General features: G+C 51.7%; 1 protein-coding gene across 13 annotated transcripts in view; it reads left to right on the top strand.

Moving 5' to 3' along the window:
* The window catches only part of EHMT1 (euchromatic histone lysine methyltransferase 1), a 113,863-nt gene that overhangs the window by 39,121 nt on the left and 53,414 nt on the right, over window positions 1-21,328 (top strand). For 7 of the 13 annotated variants that reach the window (XM_084494390.1, XM_084494396.1, XM_084494395.1 and 4 more), the window contains one exon: window positions 13,171-13,258. In XM_084494390.1, the coding sequence (XP_084350516.1) occupies window positions 13,171-13,258 (88 nt within the window). Of the gene's footprint in view, window positions 1-3,668; window positions 3,811-6,774; window positions 7,401-7,527; window positions 7,700-10,522; window positions 10,545-11,492; window positions 11,513-13,170; window positions 13,259-21,328 lie in introns of those variants that run through there. The other 6 variants (XM_084494391.1, XM_084494385.1, XM_084494397.1 and 3 more) reach the window with 5 other exon arrangements.

Genomic DNA, 21,328 nt, shown 5'->3' with positions numbered 1-21,328 from the left:
GGATGCTGGTCAGTACCCTTCTCGAGCAAGGCTGTTTTTTTTTGTGGTGGGAGCTCTTGGTGTGCCAGAGCTGAATGAAGGAGAGGGATGGTGTTTTCACATTTCCAGAATAGAAGGAGCCGTGGTTACTATAAGTTAAAGCTGAAGGAGTTTATAATTGGGAACTGTAAGGACTACAGTATGCTCTGAATTACAGCTGTCTGGCCAATATGCTTCTAAATAAAGTTCTAGGATTGCCTTATAAATGAAATACTCGATGCATACTCTTATCAAAACATAGCAACGTCTTCCAGAGAGCTTACATCTCAACATCTGTCGCAACAGCATCTTTTTTTTTTTTTCTCTTTTTTTTCCTCCTTTTGGTGTGTGTGATGTACTCAACACAGCGTCCCAGGGAACATTTAATGTTTCGTATTACCTAAAGCCAGATTTCTAAAACTAAAAGCAGGAGGGAAGGAGATAGCTTGAAAATATTTTTTTGGAAAAAAAAAAAAGGTTTCAAAAGGTGGAGAAAAGTGTGATTCCAGAAGTGTGCATTAATGAGAGGCTGCTCCTTCAGAGCTGCTATCTGAGCCTGGATGTGGGCATTTCAGCTCTCCTGCAGGATGCTGAGGACGCTTGCTGTGTCTTGGGAATGGGCATTTTCACAAGGAAATGTTGTAAATAATCACTGGGGAGGCAAGGAGGCATTTTAAGAGCTTGTGGCTGAGCTGAGGAGCGGTCCTTAGCAAGGCAGAAGCAAAGCAGGATTCCAGCAGAAATGCTCCTTATACTGAAAGCCCCTCGAGTGCTGGTGGTTTGATTCGTTGTGTTTATGGGATCGCTTCTGAGGCGGCTGAAAGTGAGCTGTGGATCTGAGCAAGTGGAGGGTCTGAAGCAAGAGAGGAGCCTGATGGAAATGAGGAGAAACCCCTGCATTTTGTGGAGCTAAATATTGTTCTTCCTATAGAAAAGCAACGTCTCCCCTTGCCTCCCACTTGTGTTTCCGCTGCAAGGGAGCTGTGAAAATGCCGTGTGTAATGGTGTAATTAAGCAAAAGCCCCGAGGAACCCAGTGTCCTTTGTGTTGTGCTGCTGCCTTCCTCTTGGAAACGTGAGATTTCTGAAAGGGATTTTCAAGCTTTGAATGGGAGAACCAAGGCCAGGGAGGCTCAGCGTCAGAATCCTGGGCATTTTTCTGGTCCCTGGTAGGATGTGGTTTGAAATGGGGAGGGCTGCGCTGTGCCCCCCATGGGCATGCTTAGGTGGGGAAACTGCTGGAGTAAATAAAGGGGGAACTGCTTGGGGTAAATACAGGGGAAAGCTTTGTGGGGTGCGGGCTGTTGTGTGAGCAACCCCCCTTCCCCAGCCATTTTGGAGATGGATTTCATTTTCCAGGAGAGGGGAGCACAGTCCAGCGGGCTTCTGCATACGGTCCCCGGACATTAAACTGCTCATCCCTCCCGACATGCCACCCATGGTCGCAGGGCAGAAGGAAGGGTGTGTGTCCTGCAGGGACTTGCTAGGAGGGAGCCCAGACCTCTGCGAGACGGGGAGATAGAGCTGGGACAGGAGGTGCTGGGGTGCTGCGGATCCTTTGTTTGGCTTGGGTTGGTTGTTGAAGCATATGCACTAGCCTGAGCCTCTTCCTTTTTCCTTTTTATTTATGTATTTTTTTCAAATGTCTTTAGTACTTTCAAGGATGAACATGAGATGTGAGAAGTGTCTCCGGTCGCTTCTGCTCTCAGTATATTTTTAACCTCGGCACTAAAAACATCTCTAGCGCTGAGATGCAGCAGGGAGCTGGGCATGCAGGAGGACCGAGCGCTGCAGTGTGGGTCTCTGGCCTCCTTTCCTCTCTGCAAAGGGATGTGGATGGTGGTAGCTCGCTGACTTTGCACTTAGTAATATCTTCGTTTCTGTTTCTGTGTTTTTGATGAAAGCTTGGTGATTTCATGCTGCAAGGAAGGGCAACACATCGACAAAGCCATCTTTGGTTTGAACTACAGTAATCTCTCGATGCAGTGGATAATACAGCTCCAGTCTGCTTCTGTTTGGGGCTTTTTGAGGTTGTCTTAAATTAGTTACTTCTCTGCCTTTCAGTGATTGATAGAAAGGCCAGCAAAATCTCATTTTATGTATATTAAAACTTAAAATTTACATCAAACAAAAACCCAGTGGGTGAGAGATCCTTGCTTTGTACTGTCATCCCGAATATTCATTCTCTGTGAATTTCAGTCATCTCAATTCAGCCTTGTGTGTTTTAACTGTTTAGGAGTGAAACTTCTCCAGAGCGTGGAGAAAAAAACAGTGTCACTGCAGCTGAGGCAGACCCAGGGCAGCTCTTCTGCTGCTTTAACTGTTGCCGCTTTGCAAATGTGCATGGACACGGTGGTGAAGTAGCTGCTGGGTCTGGGGAAAACGTGGCTCGTTGATGCTTCCAGGCTGCGATAATGCAACAGCAGGACACGCTGGCGATGCTCAGCAGAGCAGAGCAGGGGATGGGTAGAGCAGAGCAGCCGATGGCTTCATGCTTATGCTGAAGGCATCGGTTTGAATGCCTGCTTTTCATGCAAGGTGCAAGGCAAATAAAATCACTGGGCTTCTCGAAACCTCTCCATGGTTTCTGTGGCTTTTCCTCCCACTGTGCAGCCTCTTCCCCCTCCCCCCCAAGCCCACTGCAAGGCACTACACCAAGCTCGTCTTCACTTTAGCACTTAGCCTTAAAGACAATTGTCCTCTGTGCTCCGATTTCATGGAGGAATTGCTTTGCTTTGGCCAAGAGCAGCCGGGAGGTGCCACAGCCCATTTCCGAGCTTCCTCTTCCTCCTCTCCTCGCCGTGGCCGCCCTCCCCCTGCCGGGCGGTCCCGGGGGGCCGCGGGCACCCCCTGCGCTGCCTCCCCGCCAGGGCCGGCCGGGCGCTCGCCTCCCTCCCAGCCCAGCTCTGCTCACAGATGTTCCTGCACGTTTTACCGGAAGCTGGAGCAGATACGAAGGTTGCCAAGAGTTTGTGCTTAATTGTTCAGGGGAACAGAGACAAACAACTTTTATTTTGAAGCTAAAATTTCCTTCTTTTATCTAGCTGGCTGGGCCAGCTGTATCATATGGTTTGACATAGGCTGAGCTCAGAGCTACTGCACCTCACAGTGCACTCACTATCACTTCATTATGTTTTCCCCTCTCTTTTTAATGATTGTGCCTGTGATACGCTTTTAAGGTTGGTTGTATCAGGTCATGTTGTATTATAAATCCCCGCAGTGGAAACCAGCACCCCTTCAGCTCAGCAGATCACATCTCAAATTCACTTGCAGTTGGACACTGCACACTTAACCAGTTTAACCCGTGTGCCTTCATCCCCCTCCTCGCAGGACAGACACCCAATTAAGCAAAACAAAATCAGCACAGGGATGTCCCCAAGCCACACCGCATCCCTCCCCATCCCTGCTCCCCTTCCCTTTTTTTTTGTGGGCAAGGGCTACTCTTGAAGGCCACTGAAACTGAACACATTCTGGGCTTAAAAGGCTTTTTTTTTTTCAGGCGAGCGATCAGTTTGAGGCCTGGCATCCTGTCAGAAAGTTGACAGATGATCTGCATTACCGGGGCGTCCCCGGGATGCCCGGGCTGATCGCCGCTCCAATGGACGCTGGAGCCTGCAGGTTCTCTGTGAAATGGCTGCAGCTTGGAGGGAGCAGTGAAATGGTCTCCTCTGGGCATGCTCACTCTGTAGAGGGAGCTTTTATCACATGAGCAGAAACTGAATCACTGCTCATGAGGATCTGGAATATGCAACTCTTTGAGTCTTCCCCAGGAGAAGACCACAGATGTCTGCAGGTACAGTAGCTCGCAGTGTCCATCTCCCATGCCTCATAAATAGCAGCTTCCCTCCGGTTGTGGCCGCAGGCAGCCTGGCGCCAGGTGGGAAAGGAGAAGCCTCGGAGAGGAGGAAGACAGTTCAGATAATCATGGCTGGATTATTTTTTGTCAATTCTTTCTTTTTTTTCCTGCCCCGTGCGAGGGAGGGAGCGCGGCAGGAAGGCAGCCACGTGGGGCAGGGCGCAGGGGCGGTTTGGGGAGCAGCCTGGAGCCTGCCTTGTCAGCCTTTGAGTGCTCTTTTGTGTTGTTATGATTGTGACTTTGTTCTGTTCCATGGCCTTGCACGTACATCTGGAATTACCTGGCTCTGGGAAAGCTTGGGCTTTGTGTCCAAGCAGTCTTTTATTTGTCTTCTGGAGTGGGGAGGCTTGTTTGGGGGTATCATTTTTATTTTTTTTTAATTTTGTTGGTGCTTTTTATTTATTTATTTATTTATTTATTTATTTATTTTAAAAGCATGAAGTCTCTGGAAATTTTGGTTCTACCAGGAGCCCTCCCTGCTTGCAGCAGCTGTGGGCAAGAGGAGCGGAGGGAGGCTGGGGTCTACGGGCTGCTCCAAGGGGAAGGAGAGAAGGAGAGGACCCTGGCTGCTGGATCGGGGCTGGCAGCCCTCCGTTGGGTCCAGCCAGGCCTACAGCTCTCTGCTGAGGCTGGTGGGAAGAACAAATATTATTTTACTAGGAAAAAACAATTTTTTGGGTGTTCCCTCCTCCCCCTCCCCCCCTTCTTTTGGTAGTAGCTTGCAATCCAAGCAGCTGATTAAAATGAAACGTCCGTGGTTGGTCTCATGGCAGGAGGCCCAGGCCTGCAGCTTATTTAGCTAAAATTCAGCCCCCTGGCCCTGCCATGTTGGCATTTTTTTGCTGTTTGTGTTAAACGCAGATGCTCTCTGGTGTGCTGGGCGGGCCTGGGGCAGCCACCCAGCTCAGAGGCTGCGTGAGGAGAGCCCCGGGCATGGTGGTGGCGGCCCACTGAGGGGCTCGGCATCCGTGGCTGTGGGGGGCCCGCGGGCAGGCGGCGGTGCCTCCTTGCAGCATCCAGCCTGCCTCCTCTCGACCAGCAGCGTGCTCCCCGTTTGTTGTCTAGCGTGTGGAAGGAAAGGGCATCGGAAGAAGCCATGAGGAAAGGTTTCTCGCTAGAAGCGATGAGCGAAGGCCTAGAAGTGGCCGCTATGCTGAGGAGCCACGCCACCAGAGGCTGCCAGACCGACTGCCCAAAGCGCCTCGTGCTCCGATACCGCTGGCTGCTGCCTTCTGAAAGCGTTGGGAAAACCGTGCTGGAAAGCCTGACCTACTTTTTGGAGGGAGGAGAGCAAGCCCAGGTCTGGACTTCCATGCTGCCCTTCAGTAAGGGTTAATAGCCCTAAAAATGGGCCTTTTATTTTTATTTTATTTTATATTTTTTTATTTCCCCTTTGCCTATTGAACCAACTTTGAAGTTCCTCTAACTCCAACATCTGCAGCCTCCGCCAGCCTTTCCAAATAACCATGAGTCCTCCTGAGCCCAGGCACTTGCTTTGCCCACCCGTGGTGGTCACCGCTGGGAAAAAAACAATGCTCATCTCCCCCCCCTTCACCTTCATTTTTTTATCACTCCACTTTGCAAGAAGATTTTGGATTTTCCTATGGGATGTATTTTCAGCTGGTCAGCCCCACTGTTATCCAAACGTCTCCCTGTAGGCCTGGCAGGGGGGGCGCAGGATCCAGCTGGGCTGCCTGTGCCCCCGGGGCTGCAGCCACCGCTCCCCTCCAGCGCAGGAGCCGGGTCCTGCTGTGGGGTGTGCACGGGGGTGCTGGAGCCACCTCCTCTGCCCAGTGCCATCTCTGGATCGTGTGCTGCTTGTACAATGGCAGGGAGCTATTCCGTTCAGGTAAACAAGGACATTTAAGGAGCTTCGCTGTCATGGCCAGCTGGTTTGTGGATGGCTGGGGGAGGGATGGATGACTGGATTCCTGGTGCGGCTTTTTGTTGTGCTTTTCTCTTTTTCCCCTTAAAATTTTCCTGCTGCCCATCCCGCTCCTGGAGCTGCTAAAGGTCAAGGAAGCACCGCAGAGACTGCCCTGCAATGGGAGAAATCTCTTGTTTTTGGTTCAGCCCAAAGAGTTGGGGCTCTGGCAGCGTGCGCTCCCTGCTCTCGAGGCTCGGAGGACCATATGTTCCTGCAGCGAACTGCAATGTCAGTGATTTGGAAGCAAATCTTGAATTTATAACCCTTAACTACCACTTTCAGCCGGTTCTTTTCAACTACTGTAAATTAAATGAGTTTTGAAATCAAACCCTCTTCGCAGAGGAGACCCCAGCAGCCGTAACGTGATCTCCCCTGACGTCCCGTCCGTCCGTCCCTCCTCCCCTCCCGGTGCCTGTTTGAAGTCCTTGGGCTGTTCTGCGGCGTAGGAAATGTCTGGCTCTGCTCTGTGGTGGCGTTGGACCTGGAGGGGGGCAGCGGAGGAGGACGGGCAGCACAGCTCTGCCTGGCGGGGTTTACAGTAGTCAGTAAAGCAGCAGGAGAGAAGCTCATGCACTGTACAAGCTAAATTGGAATGTGTGTTTTAAAAAAAAAAAAGGCAAAAAAATAATATTGGTAGGGAAAAAAATACAGAGCAAGCTCTTAAAAATATTCTGGGATCCAAAATACGAGCTAGCTTCCCCCAAAGCTGGCAATTATACTTTTTCCCTTCAATCCCCTCAGGAGGGGGAAGCCTGGTGGAAGTGGTGGAGAAGGGAGAGGCGGTGGGGGTTAAGAAGATCTGACGTGCGAGCGTCTTCCCTGCAACGCTGCCATACTGTGTCGGAGCAGCACAGTGCCTCTTGTAAAGGAAGCTTTGCACAAATTGTCCTTGTTCCAAGGATGAGGAAACCTCCAGCTCTTCTGGCATTTTCTCTCCAGCATAACTCGGAGCTGCTTTCACCTGGGAAGTGTGATAAGCACAGACGGGGAGAGGACTGGAACAGAGAGGGACTGGGAGCAACCTTACAAGGCTTTTCATGGAGCTCTTGGTGTTAAACGAGGAACTTTTCCCCTCCTCCTCTCCTCATTTTCCTGTGTGCCTGCAAAAATACTCTGGTTTGCATTTAAAGGAGAAAACTGTATGTGCTGGGACTAAGCCAACTTGTTTATTCAAGGGAAATACCATACTTCCAACCCTTTCTTTCTCAGAGGAAGGCTTGACGGAGGATGGCAGACCGGGCTGAGCATTATATTTTTAGGTGACATCGAAGCACAGTTGTGATTCGAAGAAGCTGAAATCATGGCTGGCATTCTGCACTGAGCTGGACGAGACCTGTGCTCCCCTCGCCCCAGAGAGGGGTTAACTTCTTCCTCCTAGACTGCGCGTTCAGAGCAGGTGGATTTTGACCTAAATCAAGGCGAAAAACAACAACAAGAACAATAGCCTGCTACTTTCCACACTTTGCAATTTCCCTTCTCCAAATTGGATTTTTATTGCGAGGCAGAAGCCCGCCTGCGCCCCGGCGGTGGTGAGGAGCAGGGGCTGCGAGCGACTGTGGTTGCAAACACCAGCTCCTCTCTTACTGTCAAAAAATGGCAGGTCAGTGTGCGTCTGTAAACAATGCAGTTATGAAATGGCAGCGCCAGGCCGAGCTGAGCATGCTCGGGAGCTGCCTGTAGGGGGAGGTGAGCCGAGAAAGATGATCTAATTCAGTGCAATTCTTGGGATTGAAGGAAAAGACCAGGCTCCACTCTTAATGACAGAGCAGAAAAAAAGCCCCACGAAGGACGAAGCCCGTAGGCCATGGAGGCGAGGTGGTGAGGAGCTGCCACCTCTAGGACTTCGGGTGCTGGGCAGCGCTGCGTGCCTTTCTCACCCTCCAGGAGAGTAAAGTCTTGGTGAGGTTTTGCTGTAGCTATTAGAGGGACAGGCCCTAGGGTGCAACTTTTGTGTTGTTTTTTGCCTTTTTTTCCTCTCCCTGTCTGCTTTCCCGGCTCGCAGGCGTCGCTGTGGCTGCAGGTGGCACGGAAGAGGTGGTGTGCGTGGGGTGAGGGCCTTCCCAAGGAAGTGCCTGGGCTGGGGCCACCTCCTTCAGCTCCAGCCTGGAGCAGGAGCTCCTTTGCCCGGTGTCCCTGGGCCAGGCAGGGGCGAGGGAGCTGCTCCTGTGGCTGCGGTGGTTTGGGGGAGGGAGGAAGAGGAGCGTGGAGGCTGAAGAGGTGCCTGGGTGCTGGTGATGGGGGTGATTGCTGCGCCCCAGGGTGCTGCAGGCTGCTCGCTCCAGGCTCTTCTTGGTGCTATGGTTTCATCCTTGCTGAGCCTTCCTGGCGACTTGGTGTTTCTGAAGTGGCTGGCTTGCTTTTGCTAGGGAGGACGAGGAATCTTTGGCTTCGTTTTAGGGTGCCCTACTCCCCCTCCCTGGTGCTAAGAGAAGGCAGGCAGCAGCTGTACTTCTTGCTAACCTCAGCCAGGGGCAGGAGGAGATGCCTTTGTCTGCTCTGGATTTACACTTGTCTGCACATACAAGTCGTACTGGTTTTAACTCTACTGGGACACAGTGAGATGGGTGCAACGCTTCCCAGCATGGAAGCAGCGAGACAGCGTCGCTGCGGCCATGCCAGAGCTGCTGTCCTGCTCATCACCTCGCCGCTGCAGGAGCTCCGTGGAGCTCAGGCTCTGCAAACCCCCCTGCCAGAAGCCTGAGCACCACTGTGGGCTGCCTTGTGCTATACGAGGTCCCGTTGCCTTTCATGCAAGTGTCTCCTCGTTCCCAGCTTTTGCATGCAGGGACTTGCGCCTGGTTTCTACCCTTCCCCCTGTCTGGGGAGTTGATTTGTGCGGCTGGAGTAGGAGGGAGCCATGGGGGCAGAGAAGGAAATGTTTCTGTCCTTTTAGGAAGAGCACGGACGGGAGGGATTTGGGAGACAAAAGAACTGCAGGTCTTGTTTGATTTGGGGACAAACTTGAGGCTGAGAGGAGTGCTTGTTGTGAGCTGCAGATAAAATTCCATGTTCACATGATTGCACGAGGCTTATAAGGAAGTGGCCTTAACCTAGAAAAGGAGCTTTGAGACTGGTGACTGCTTTGTAGGCCAGGTACATCGTTACGTCTCCTTCCTTCTCCAAATCAAATGCTTCTCCTGCTGCTCCTAATGCCAGGTCTGCGGTCAGCGTCCCCCACGAGCGGTGAGCCCAGACCTTGCCCATGCACAGCAGGACCTGAGTAGTGCTGGAGTCTGCAATCAGCCATCTCCTCCTGCCTACAGGAGAAGCGCTGTCTTTCCACGATTTTTTTCTTAATCATTGCTTCCTCTGTAATTAGCTACAAAGCGCTCGCCTTCTCTTTGAGGCAAAGGTTACTATGAGCAAGTTGGGTTTGTTGCTTTGCTTTTGGGAGGGAAGAACAAGAGTGCATGGGGCTGTGCTGCTGCTGGAGTTGCATCATTTCTCGGGAGCTTTGCCTCCCTTTGGTGCTGCAGTGCGCTCTGCAGACCTCACCGCCGTGCTGGGGCTGAAATCCTGCCCCGTGGCTGGCGGGTGGGAGCTGGCGGGGTCTGTGCCTCGTGGGGACCCGTGTGGTGGCATTGTCACCCCTGGAGGGTCGGTGTCCCCTGGGTGCCAGCCCCTTGGTCTGGGGCTTGCAGGCCCCAGGGCTTCCAGGGTCGGCGCCGTCCCTCTTGCTGTTGGTGCTCCCGCACGCGGCTCTGTGTGGAGAGGGGTCGCTCATCCTGCTGGCAGCCCTCTCTCAGGCCGACCTGCATGAACTGCCTGTCTCAGAGCAGAACAACGTTGCTGCAAAGTTTCAGGTTCCTAGAAGGTTGGTTTTTAAAGGGAAAAAAAAAAAAAAAAGGACTGTGGTGAAGGTAGACATCTTAGCACATCCACCTCCGCTCCTTCCTGGTCTGCTGTCAGGGAGCTCTGGGTCATGATGCAACTCGCTGCTCTCTTGGGCTTGGTAAGCTGCAATGTGCTGGAGCTGTGCTGTGCATGTTTTGTCTTTGCCTCTGCAACCTGCCCGGACCCTTGCGAAGGGCACGCGGGTGGCTGCTGAAAAAGCCAAGGAGGAGGCTGAGATGAGAAGGCTCTTTCTGTGCTTCCCAGCTCTGCTCTTTTTGTTGTTGGTTTTTGTTTTAAAGGCACCAGTGTCGTTTGTAGTTGGCTGCCTGGGAATGCTGCAGACCCTTCCCTCGGTCTGACCTCTCTGCCATCCGCTCCAAAGACCTCGTGGAGGAAGGGGAGCCTTATTTTTGGCAAGCAGAGGAAAAACTAGAAGCAGCGCTTGCTTCTCTGCTTGGGTCCTCATGGCTTCTAAAGCCCTTTCAAACACCTTTCTTAAGACGCAGCCATTTTTCTTTCCTTCAAAACCTCCAAATAAAAGGTCGTGGTGGGGGGAATAACGCTTCGTTGGTCGTGGCACGTAACCTTTGGGGAGGCTCCGCGGTGGCTGGAGGTTAACAAGCAGCCCGGGGTCAGCCGGGGAATGGAGGCAGCCGGCTGCAGGAAAAGGGGGGAAAAAAAAATAAATAAAAAAAAAGAAGGAGAGTGCGAGACTTTTATTGTGAAGCAGCCCGAGCTTGGCAGTTGGCTTTTGTTGGGACTGCTGCAAGAGCCGACACTTCTGGCGGGGAGGGTGGGTATAGGATTTCCCTGCCAATCAGCAGCCGACGGATTGGGCCATGGGGTGTGAGCAGAAGGGGAAGTTTGCTCTGAATTTAAGGGGGGAAAAGCAAGCCACACAAACATGGAGGTATTGACACTTGCAGCGAAGTTGCTGCTGACTCGGCCGGGTGGAGCCGTGGGCCGGTGGGAATGGATGGGCAGCTGAGCCGTGGGCCGGTGGGCGGCGGGCACCCATGGGTGCTGCCTCCTGCCCGCCCTGGGTGATGGAGCACGGGTGGGAGAGCGCCTGGCCTCGGGGAAGAGGCTTCGAGGGCTTTGCAGTGGTTTTTTGTAGCCTCCTTTTGATGAGAACGCTTCCAAATCCACAGCCATCTTTTTTTTATTGGCCTAATTTTCTTTTTTTTTTTTTTTGCCTCCGCGCAGGGCTGTGAAGGCGCAGCAGCGTCGTTGGGCTTTGATTTGAGCCGGAGCAGTGCCTGCAGGTGGTAGAGCTGCTGCTGCCCAGGGCCGCTTGGCTGGGGCTCTGCCCTACAGAGCAGCAGAGCCCCTTGGAAGCCACCTCGGGTGGCCTTGCCTTGGCACCCAGCTCTTTTCCTCCAACGTGAAGAAGCGATGGCTTCTCCCTGGTGCTGCTTCTGGAGCTCCCGCCACTGGCCGGGATCCGGGGCAGCTCCGTGCTCCTCTTAATTGCAGAGAGGAGGGAGCGCCTTCGTTAGCTGCCGAGGTCTGCTCCACTCCGGGGTCCCTGCAGCAGCTTTTCTTCAGGCCTCGTGCTCTGAGCAGCAGCAGCGTCCCCATGGAAGGGAGAGCGTGAGTCGTGTGTGGAGCGGGGCTGCTGGAAAAACAAAGATTGAGATGGATGCAAACGGCCTGCTGGGAATCCTGAGGCTTTCGGTAGGAGTCAGTCCAAGAGCAGGGATGCCCAGAGCTCTCTTTGTTGTAACAAAGGTCGGGACGACCGGCTGCTCCCCGTGAGGTGAGCCAAGGCTCCATCTCTTTGGCCAGGGCCGGGTGCTCGTGCCCATGGGTGAGCTGCAGGTCTGAGCTGACAGCGCTGCGGCCTGACACAGCTCCTCACGGTGCTCTTGCAGCAGGGTAAGTCCAGCAGGGAAGTGGAGCTGTTCCCAGTTTCCAACCAGTCTGGGTGGAGGAGAGGAAGGATTTCCTTGTTGGTGTTTGCAGCAAGAACGCGGGGCAGTGGCTTGGCAAAGAGCGGCTGACCTGTGCCCAGGTGTGAGGCTGTGCTTCCTGGGCCAGTTCTTGATGGAAGTTGTTGGAAGCAGGCTTTGTGTCAGGCTGTGCGAGCCTTGGGTTTTGTCTCTCTGTTAAAGCCTGAAGGCCACGTGCTCGTTGCCCAAGCTCCTCCTGCTGTGGCCGTGTGTGGTGTTGGCCCCGGTGCCGGCCGCCCACAGCTTCCTGCTCGCGAGAGGAGCAATCCTTTGGGGTGCCAGCTCCGTGCACCCCTCGGGTGCCCTCAGGTCCCTGCCAGGGCTCTTGCAGCCCGTCCTGGGATCCCCTTGGCGAAGAGCCCGCCCTGCAGCACGGCCAGCCCCTGAGCTCATGTGCTGGCTCCTGCCACCCACCCCAGGGCCCGTCCCCCCGGTAGCTCCAAGCCCAAATGGTGCTGGGGAAGGGCTCGCCTGGCGATGGTTTGGAGGCTGATAGGCCTTCGTGTGTATTTCTTATCTCCTGCTTGTTTTGCGGGAGATGGGCAGGCTCCTTGTTTTGCTTTTTTTTCCCCTTTATCACTCAGCGTGCTTTAAACCTTTTGATTTGCATGGCTGCAGGCACCATCTGCTCTCTGCGTCGCCCTACGACAGTTGGCTTGACCGGGGCTTATTCTCCTCCTGCGCCGCTCGCAGTGAGCCCTTCGCAGCCTCGCCCGGCCCCGGGGCTGGCATCGCGCCTTCCTGGGCTCATCCATGGAAGCAGAGAGCTGTGGCAAAGGACCCCTTCTTGTCTGCTTTTTGTTTTGTTTTATTTAATATCTTTTCCTTTGTTCTGGTAGCTTTTTTTGTCTGGTGGACCCCCCCAAGAAAAAGCCAAGAGGAGAGGCATTAGGGCTGCAAACCTGACCCAGCAACGTGATGCCAGGCATGTGAAAGGCGGAGGAGAGAGCAGGTGTTCCCTTTCTGCTCACAAATAAAAGGGGGAAAAAAGAAAAATCGTTTTCTATAGAATTAAAAGCTGAGCTCATGACTTTAATAAACATGGATGTAGGAATGATGAGCTAGGTGTAGCTCGCTGGCGGCTGGCACTTTGCAAGTTATGTGTGAACGAACTACAGAAAGCAGAGGCACAGAGGTGCACTTTGGCCTGTTGGTGGATAAATGGTGTGCAGGGAGAAATGCGGTCCTTCTGCCTCCTCCCACCCACGGCTGAAGCAGTCTGGGGGAGTGAGGGTCACTTCCTCGGGATGCCGTTTGTGACCTTTTCAATGTACAGCCACGCTGGGCTGGCTTCCCAGACCCTTTGGCGTTCAGAACTGCCCGGCTGCCTCTTAACCAGGGACCCGAAGTCTCGTCCCCCCTGGGGCGGGCTGGGCTGTGCTGGGCCAGGCCTTCCAGCCCTTTATCTTTGACCTGCGCCTTGGCAGTTTCCTGGCAGCGTTATTTTGCAGAATGAGGTTTGCCCATGCTATAAACAGGATATGTCCATGACCGTCTGTTGGTTTGAATGCAGTGTGTGTATGAACACCGAGCTAAATCTCCAAATCTCTTTTTCTCCCCCGTCCCTTCTCTCTCCACCCTTAGCGAACTGTGCTGAATAAGGGAGAGACGAGGAAAGACGCCTGCATGAAGACTGAGCTGCTGAAAGACATCACCAACAACAAGGAGGAAGGTGAGCACCTGCCTCGGCTGGGGGCCAGACCTCAGCCTGGCTCCTGGGGTCGGCACGTGGCGAGCTGGGAACAAGAGCTGGGGCTTGGAGATGAGCTCTGTGCCCCAGGAGTCTCGGATGTGCTCTCACAAAAAGAGTGGCTCTGTTCTCCTCCTGTGTTACCCTGAGCAGGGCTTTTCCCCAGCGGATGCAGATTCGCTTTGCAGTCCATCCATCCCCACCCACCTACAGACTTATATCTGATTTTCACTTCTGCTTTGGTGTGGCTGTGAAACGCAAAGGAGGCTTGAGTTACTTTGAACCTCCTCTGTGTGGCTGGTTTTAACTGAACTCTGAGCCACACCATGACCTAGCCCTTCTCCTCTCTGTTAACGTTAACGTTCTGTTTTCCTTTGAGTTTCTCTGTTGCTCCTGAGGCACCAGTCGCTGCAGGATGGCTGGTGGGGGCAGACTCTCTGCACCTCGTGCCCTAAAGGGTTGCTTCGTGGCTTCTGCGTTGTCTCTGCTTGCTTTTACTTTGCAGGCTGCAGTGCATGTGTTAGTTTGATGAAGTCTTTCCTATGTGGCTGTGTGCGAGAGGCACACACACAAATCTGAGGGCTTAATAAATGTCAATGGGATTAGGGAGAAAAGAAGCACACAACCCTTTATCTTTTTTTCCCCCCTTTTCATGGCTCTGTTATTCCTTGAGTATCTACTTCTCATTGATCTGCAGGGATTTGGTGTTATTTTCGTTCTCCTCTCTGTAAGAGAACACTGGAATAGCACTGGACCGACCCCATCAAAATACCCAGTTTTAGCTAGAAACAAATTTTTATACTTAATTTAGACCTGTATGAGTACAGCATTGCCTTTTCTGTTCTCTTCTGTCCAGCATAATGTTTTGTCAAGTTGCTCTGGTTAGAAAGTAAAGCCCAGAACAAGCAAAATATTGAATGCTCTGTCAGATGTAGCCACGGTGCTTGCATATTAACTGGGAGCACGTGAGAGCTGCTGCTGACGCCAGCCACGTGTGGGGCTCTGACCTGGGAAGACCAGAAATGAAGTCTGAGGCGTCGGTGTGGGGTTGCATTGCTCTGGCCGGAGACTCGAGCTTTGATCCCCTGCCTTGCTTGGCTCAGGAGCATCATGCGAGTTTATTTAGGTCTAGGGTGATCTCAAGGTAAGTGTCAAGAGTCTAGAGAGGTGAAAAAGCAGGATGAGGGTTGGAATAGAGAAACTTTGTGCTTTGTATGTCTTGACTGATTTTGCCTAAAAGCAAATGCCTGTGTATGAAAAAGAAGCTGAGAACCCTCCCCGTGCAGGAGCAGTCTTGAGAGCTGACAAGGTGCTCGACTTTCAGGCACTTCAGGGTGCTGCACAGTTCTGTTACCAGGGCAGAAAGGGTCCTAAATTCTCAACTGCATAGTTTCCATTCTTGTGGTAACATTCAGATTTGTTCTTTTTCTTCCCAAACATACCACATGTGTAAAAGACAATGGTTTGCTTGGTCACTGCTGTATGCATTGTTCTTAGCTGACCTTCGTTAACCAGCTGTGATCATCATAGGGGTTCAGTTAGTTAACGGTCCTAAAGCCTGCTAATAACAGCGTTCAGCATTTGCATAGGAATTTACATTTCTGAGTGCAATGTGAACGTGAAGTCATTACAGCAGACTTGCACGTTGGAATGAAACGTTTTCTCTGAGCCCAGTTTCCTACCTGCGGGATGGAAGCAGCTGGTGGAGGTGGGCTGTACAGGCTGGTCGAGCACCCTGCCGCCTGAGATTTGTCTTTTAAACCTCTCTCTCTAGAGAGGAGGATGCCTGGAACTGGGCAGCCACACAAGGCCACTGGTGCTTCTGGGTCCTGTTTTAGGCTGAGCAGATCGATTTTTGTTTGGTAGGAACTCCTGCCTGTAACACAAAGCTAGGTCTGTCCTGGGTTTTGTTCCCTTGGGGAAAATTCCCTTGGCAGGTTATCTGCGGATATTGAATCCGAGATCCGAAACTTCCAGAGGCTGGAACTTGGCAGATCCAAAGGCTGACTAAAGGTGATGGTTGGGTTAAATATTTAGTGTGAATTGCTTTGTTTAACCCTCTTTTTACTCTCCCTTGACTCAGAACGGTACTGATACTGAGGTTGGTATCAGATCCCCATTCGAACTGTGGCAGCATGTGTCTCAGCTCCGTTGCTGCCCCACCAAATACATCTTTGTGTGTTACACACCTACATGCAAAATTCTGTTCTCCCTGTGCCAGGGAACTCAGGTAGCCACGTTAAATGAGGTTCAGCAGCCTGCCCCACAAGCAAGGCACGTTGGCCCTGCTGCAGCAGCGCCTGCAGCTGCCAGCCCGAAGCCTTCGGTGACTTTGTGGCTCTGTGAGGTGCTGTCTGGCACCGCCGCTGTCCCTGAAGGTCTTCTCTTGCAGGGAAGGCTCCAACATTTGTGCAGCAATAGCTGAACTGCCCAGTTTGCAGTCAGGCGTTGTGAGGCCCTGTGCCCCCTATCTTGGCCACCCTTATCGTGCCAGCCTGCCTTTTGGGATGTGGCTGCATGGGAATGAGCCCTCAGGGGGTGCTCAGGGAACAGCCTGGAGGTCGGGGCTCCAGGGGGGAACTGGAGCTGGGAGCAGTCGTGGTGTTTCCTTCTTTGTTCCTCGAGGGAAAGGTATTGCAGCAATGCGCCGCTGCTGTCAGCTGGCACGTCCTCTGCTAGCCTCATCCTGGCACCGATGAAGAGAAGTAATTGAACTATAAATTTAACATACATCTGTAGGAACGAGATCTTCAGGTGTTCTTGGTGCTTTAATTTCTGATTCTGGGATTGATTCCCAGCCTGTGTAAAGCTCGGGTTAAGCTGCTCATTAGGCTTAATGTCTCCTTCTGTGTAAAATTGCTCAATGCGGATAGGAAAAAAAAAGCTGTGGATGAGACTGTGTCTTGTCATCTGTGGGGAAACGCAGTTCGGTTTTATGTGTGGGTAAAAGTTTAGGTATCTCTTCCTCTTTGACAGGGAAAAGGGGCAGGGAGTTGGCAGAGATGAGCAGGAATGGTTTTATTAGACTGTGTTGTACGTATTCTGACTCAGAAACTAGTTAGAGGTTTCCTGAAAGAACTGCAAGGGATTTCAGTTCTCCTAAAGTCTGTAGCTCCCAGCTCCGTGGTACATCTTGCTTGAGTTCTCAAGGCCAACTGCTCCTTCTGTTCTGCAGCCCCAGAGGTGGGAAGCCCCACTCCAGCCGCAGCCAGGCGAGCAGGGAGGGAGGGCAGCCGGTAACGAAGTTCTCCATTACGCTCAGCCTCTCCCAGACTTCACCCGAGGCAGCTGCTTACAAGAGCAGCGGTGCTGGATGAGACGTGCACAGTCACTTTGCTCTCAAATAAACTTAAAACTGCTTTTAGAGAGCATCAGGGTTTTAAATTCCTGGAGGGGCCTTTTTTTTCTTCTTTTTTTTTTTTTTCTCCTCTCCCTCCTACTGCAGATAGGAAGCTGCCGAGGGTGAGTAACGTGCTGCTCTCCACTGAGCCTCTGCAACCTTTGCATTCCCAGGTGTAGAGATGGCTGCTCTAAAAGGAGGAAAAGAATAATCTCCTTGCCTTGACCTGCTCAGCACTGGGATTCCCTGCTGAGACTGGCAGCCAGGAGAGCAGATAAAACAAAACGATGCTCATTAGACACTCAAGGTGCTCACCCAAGCCCTGACAGCCCGTCAGCTGCTCACCGTGCTTGGGTCTGCAGCTGCAGGGAGCAGGAGCACTGCGATCACCGGGCATGGCCAGGTTGGGGCCTCGTGGCCCCATGACACTGTGGACCCCATCCCAGAGCAAAGAAACAAATTAATTTCATGCAGGACCTGAAACAGCCTTCAGTCCACCAGTGTTCATGGGTGGCTCATCGGCAAGAAGCAGAATCCCATTTATTCAACCCGTGTAAGCTCACTATGGAGCATATAACAGCAGATGACATTTTTTTTGCTGTTGTTTTTCCCTGTTTTGGCTATTGGTAGGTCGTGCAGGAGATGGGAGGCGGGCTCTCACAGGTGCCTGTGTACTCCAGGACAGTAGGAGGGGTGGCACTTGCATCATGGAAATACAGAGCCAAGCTTTCAGATGGGTGTCATCTGCCTGCACAGATGTAAACAGGGGAAAAAAAAACACTAGACCATCAATAGCTCACTCCAGAGAAGAACTTTGGCCTGAAACTTATAACTCTCTTCATTTCTTGGCTTCAAAACACTCAGCTTTTTGGCTTGACTGATAGAGGTGGGGTTTTCCTTTCAAATGGAGCACAGGATCTCAATCTCCCATTTCTTACTGGTCTGTACCGTTTCAGCTCACATCTCTTTGGCAACCTTTTTATTTCAGCTGGGCTTTTCTCTGCCTCACAATTTCGTTTCACTTTGAGAAGTAAGGGGTGGGAGGAACTGCAACCCAAGGAGCAAGCAGGTGTGTTTCTTGCTTTTGAAAGTTTTTTCCAGCAGGACAGTTGGATATCGGATAATGCCCGTGCTATCTGGTGTTTTAAAGATGACCTGCAAGTGCTTAGGATAAAAATCTGTGAAATGTGTGTATTATAAATATAAATGTTTGCAGTACTCACCTGTCACCTACTGCAGTTCAAAATCATGAGTTTTCGTTTAAGTCCTGCCCGTGCTTCGCTCAGCGTGGCACTGCCCCTGCGGCACCTGAAGGCCGCCCTGCCCTTGTTCCACTGCGAGCACACAAGAAGCACTTTGGAAACGCCTTGCAGGATGTGAGCAGCGTGTGTCTCACCTCCACCAGCGCTCAGTACCAAGATGCTCAGGAAAATGTGTTAAAGTTCCAGATCAGATAATTTTGCATTCACGTGTAGGATCTTTTTTCTTTTCCCCTCAAACCTAGCAATGACTGCAGTTTGGCTTGGCGTAATGCTCATAACACTTGCATATTTTTCCTGTTTTGTCTCACTGAGCAGAGATACGAGTTTAAAAAAACATATTTAAGACTTTTTTTTTTTTTTTGAGGATTCTGAGGTTACTACAGAGCTCTGAGCCGGTCACCTGGCTGCTTGCACAGGGGAAGTTCCTGGTGGGTACCAGTCCCCTGCTGTACCTGCAGTGGTGATTCAGTTCCCTCCAGCTGCTGGTGGCTGAGCATCTGTCCTGCTGGGCTCGAGGGCAGGCGCTGGGGCAGGCTCTGCCAGATGGACGGATGGCAGGCGAAGGCAGCAGAGAGGAGTCTGGGCTGGGATTTCAGAGATGGGTTTCGTTTTGCCTAATTCAGGTATTTTTATTTTACCATTCTAATTCTGAACCAGTCCACCTCATTTCTGCTTACACGTGGTAGACGCATCCAGGCGGTGACTTACCCGAAGACAGATGTCTACAGTTCAGTCAGACCGTGCTAGTTGAGCTTTCTTCTCTCTGGTGGTGGCAATGGTGGCTTAGTGGCACCCCAGCCTTTCAGGTATTTTAGACATCTCAGTTTAGATGAAATGTCCTCAGCCTATCTGTCTTAGCCTCTCCTCTCCTTTCTCAAGATTCTGCTCTCTTCATCGCAGTTTTAATTTAATTCTGAGCAGCTGTGTTTGATATTGAGAAGAAAGCTTCAGACCGGAGCTGCTGCAAAGGGTCTGTGTGAGCCCGTGGAGGTGGGAGGGTGTGAACTCCTCATTGCTCTCAATGAGCTGGTAATTCAGAGTGCCCATTTAAATATATTACTGATTATTCTTTGCTTGTGGAATTGCAGGGGTCATCTATCTGCATACTTCTCTAAGCCTTGAATTCCTTCTGTTACTAAAACGTAGCCAACTCCTAGAAGGTGCACAGTGACTGAACCTTGCTTCAGCTTGGTGTCAACTGCTGACACCTCGCAGGTGAACACGTCGCCAAACAGTTTGGCCTCTGGGCATGTTACCGGTCCCAGACCTTGCTGATTTAAAATGAATTGGGAATGCTTGTACTGGGGTGCAGGAAGCGTTGGAGACAATGTGACTGGCTTTTACTGCTGAATATGGCATGGGGTCTGCATAAGGCATCCCTGGAGATGCCAGGATGCTTCTAGAATCTGGGAAAATGGGCTGTGTCTTTCTAACTTTCATTTTTGGTTAAAGAACAAAAACGGAGTTGGAGAGAGAGGAGAATGCAGATGAAATGTAGTCTTGGTCTGCTTAGAACAAAATGAGTGTTGTCAAGCTGTAAAGTTTTAGAGAAGTAATCGATTTTAGGTTTTTATTCACTTGCATTCCCAGCATGAGCAGAAAAGGCTTCAGCTGAAGCCTTCATTTCAAGAAAAACTTGTGATTGGCCCATGGAACTCATTGCCATGAGGTATATTTGACAAGATTTTAGCAGGTTTGCAATTAAACCTTTTTTTTTTTGGAAAATGAGAAAAGGGGAGATGAAAAGGTCACGTAAGGAGCGAGCATTTCTTTGGCTGCGTGGTGCTGTTGAAGAGCTCCTGTAGGCTTTTATCCAGCATTTATCCCAAGTGAGATTCCTGCTCTCTGTAGTTCATGTTCCCATCCCCTTCTGTAGGCCCCAGTTCAGCAGAAATGTAAATACAAGCTGCGTTACGTCTGTTCGGCAGCCTGCAGACATGCGCTGCTGGAGGCGCGTGCCCAAGACTTGCTGGCCGTGGTCAGACGTGTGAACATGCCTGGGGAGCTGCTCTGGCTGTGTGATCTGACTGGGTTACCACGTATTAATTAGCAATGTGGTTCCTGATGAGCCGGTTGTTAGTGGGGGCGGCTGTAGGCCGATGCCCAGGTGAGGCCCTGGGTTGATTTGAACTGGTGGGCTCACCGAGCTGGGCACCAGGCGCGCTCAGTTCGTAGGAAACAGCCTTGTCCTGAAGTAACCAGCTCATGAAATTATCGCAATACTGCCAGAACGAGGAGCAGGAGAAGGGGGCCGACCTTCCCCAGCCCAGCAGCAGCAGCACAGCCCTCCCTGCGGCCTGAGGCCTGGGGTAGCTTTAGGGGTGGTGGAATTTCACGGCTTTGTTTTGTCAAGTTTCTAGTAACGCAGATTTGGAGGTGTGGTGTCTGTAGAGATTTATGGCACTGCCACAGTCAGTCGGATTGTGTTTTGGACACTTAATAAGAGTGTGAGGGGTAAGCTGTATGTGGGATTTTAATTTTAGCCTCATGGATTTTTCATAAAGTCCGTGACGCTTTCAGGGGTAATGCAGTTATTCTTTTCCCTAGGGCAGTGCTCTAATTCACCTTGTTTTGGTTGCCTTCCTGGCAGGTAGAGCAATTTTAGCACTCTGCTTATTCAGTTTATCTAATGCTCAGCCACTGAAGTTATTTGACTGTTCTGGTGGGAGTGCACAGCCTTTGAATCAACAAATACCGAAGGCCTCACTCAGCCAGGTTCCTGCTGCTGAGTGCTAGAAACCTTCAGCTGTGATTAGGGAGCCCATTTTTTGCTTTGTTTTGGTGCTGACTTTGCTGAAAGGATTGTTTAAATGGCACTAGCGTGGTCTTCTAAAGACACTTGATGAAGGATGAGAAATAAAAGTTGAAAGAGTAAGTGCACAGCTGCCCAAGATTTCTCAAATAGACAAATAACAGTGAAAGAGCACCTAGTAGCACTTTACCTTCTCCTAATCAGAGTCGTCCCTACCCAAAGCAAACCCTTGTGCGTCTTATCAGAGCTTTCAGTACACAGAAAGTGGTCTGGGAGCCGTGAGATGGCAGCAGACAGGGCTGCTGACTTGGAGTCGTGCTTGGAGAGCCACTGAATTCCTGCCTCCGGAGGGGTTGTGCCCCTGCTGTCTTCAGAGCTCACCCAGCTCTGCCTCACAGCCTGGCTGGGTTTGGTGGGGAATGGTCTGTGTAGCACAAGCATCCCCTCAGCACACATTGCCCACATTAAACCTCAGGAAGGAGCTACCAGACATTGTCAGGTTTTGAAGACACCTTACAATAAGATGTTTAGTGACCAAAACAAGGGGCAGGGTTGAGACTGTCTCCACATAAGCTGTGGTGAGGGTGAGGCCGGGCAGGTCGAGGGCTAAAGGAGGTCTTGGAGCCCCACCTGGGCCAGCTCTGAGCACCTGGCTGCAGTTCGGTGTTGGCTGTGCTTTGAGCTGGAGGTTGGATCGG

Source organism: Aythya ferina, assembly GCF_964211825.1.
Source record: "Aythya ferina genome assembly, chromosome: 20".
NCBI lineage: Eukaryota > Metazoa > Chordata > Aves > Anseriformes > Anatidae > Aythya > Aythya ferina.
This window is presented reverse-complemented; position numbering and strand designations above follow the sequence as displayed.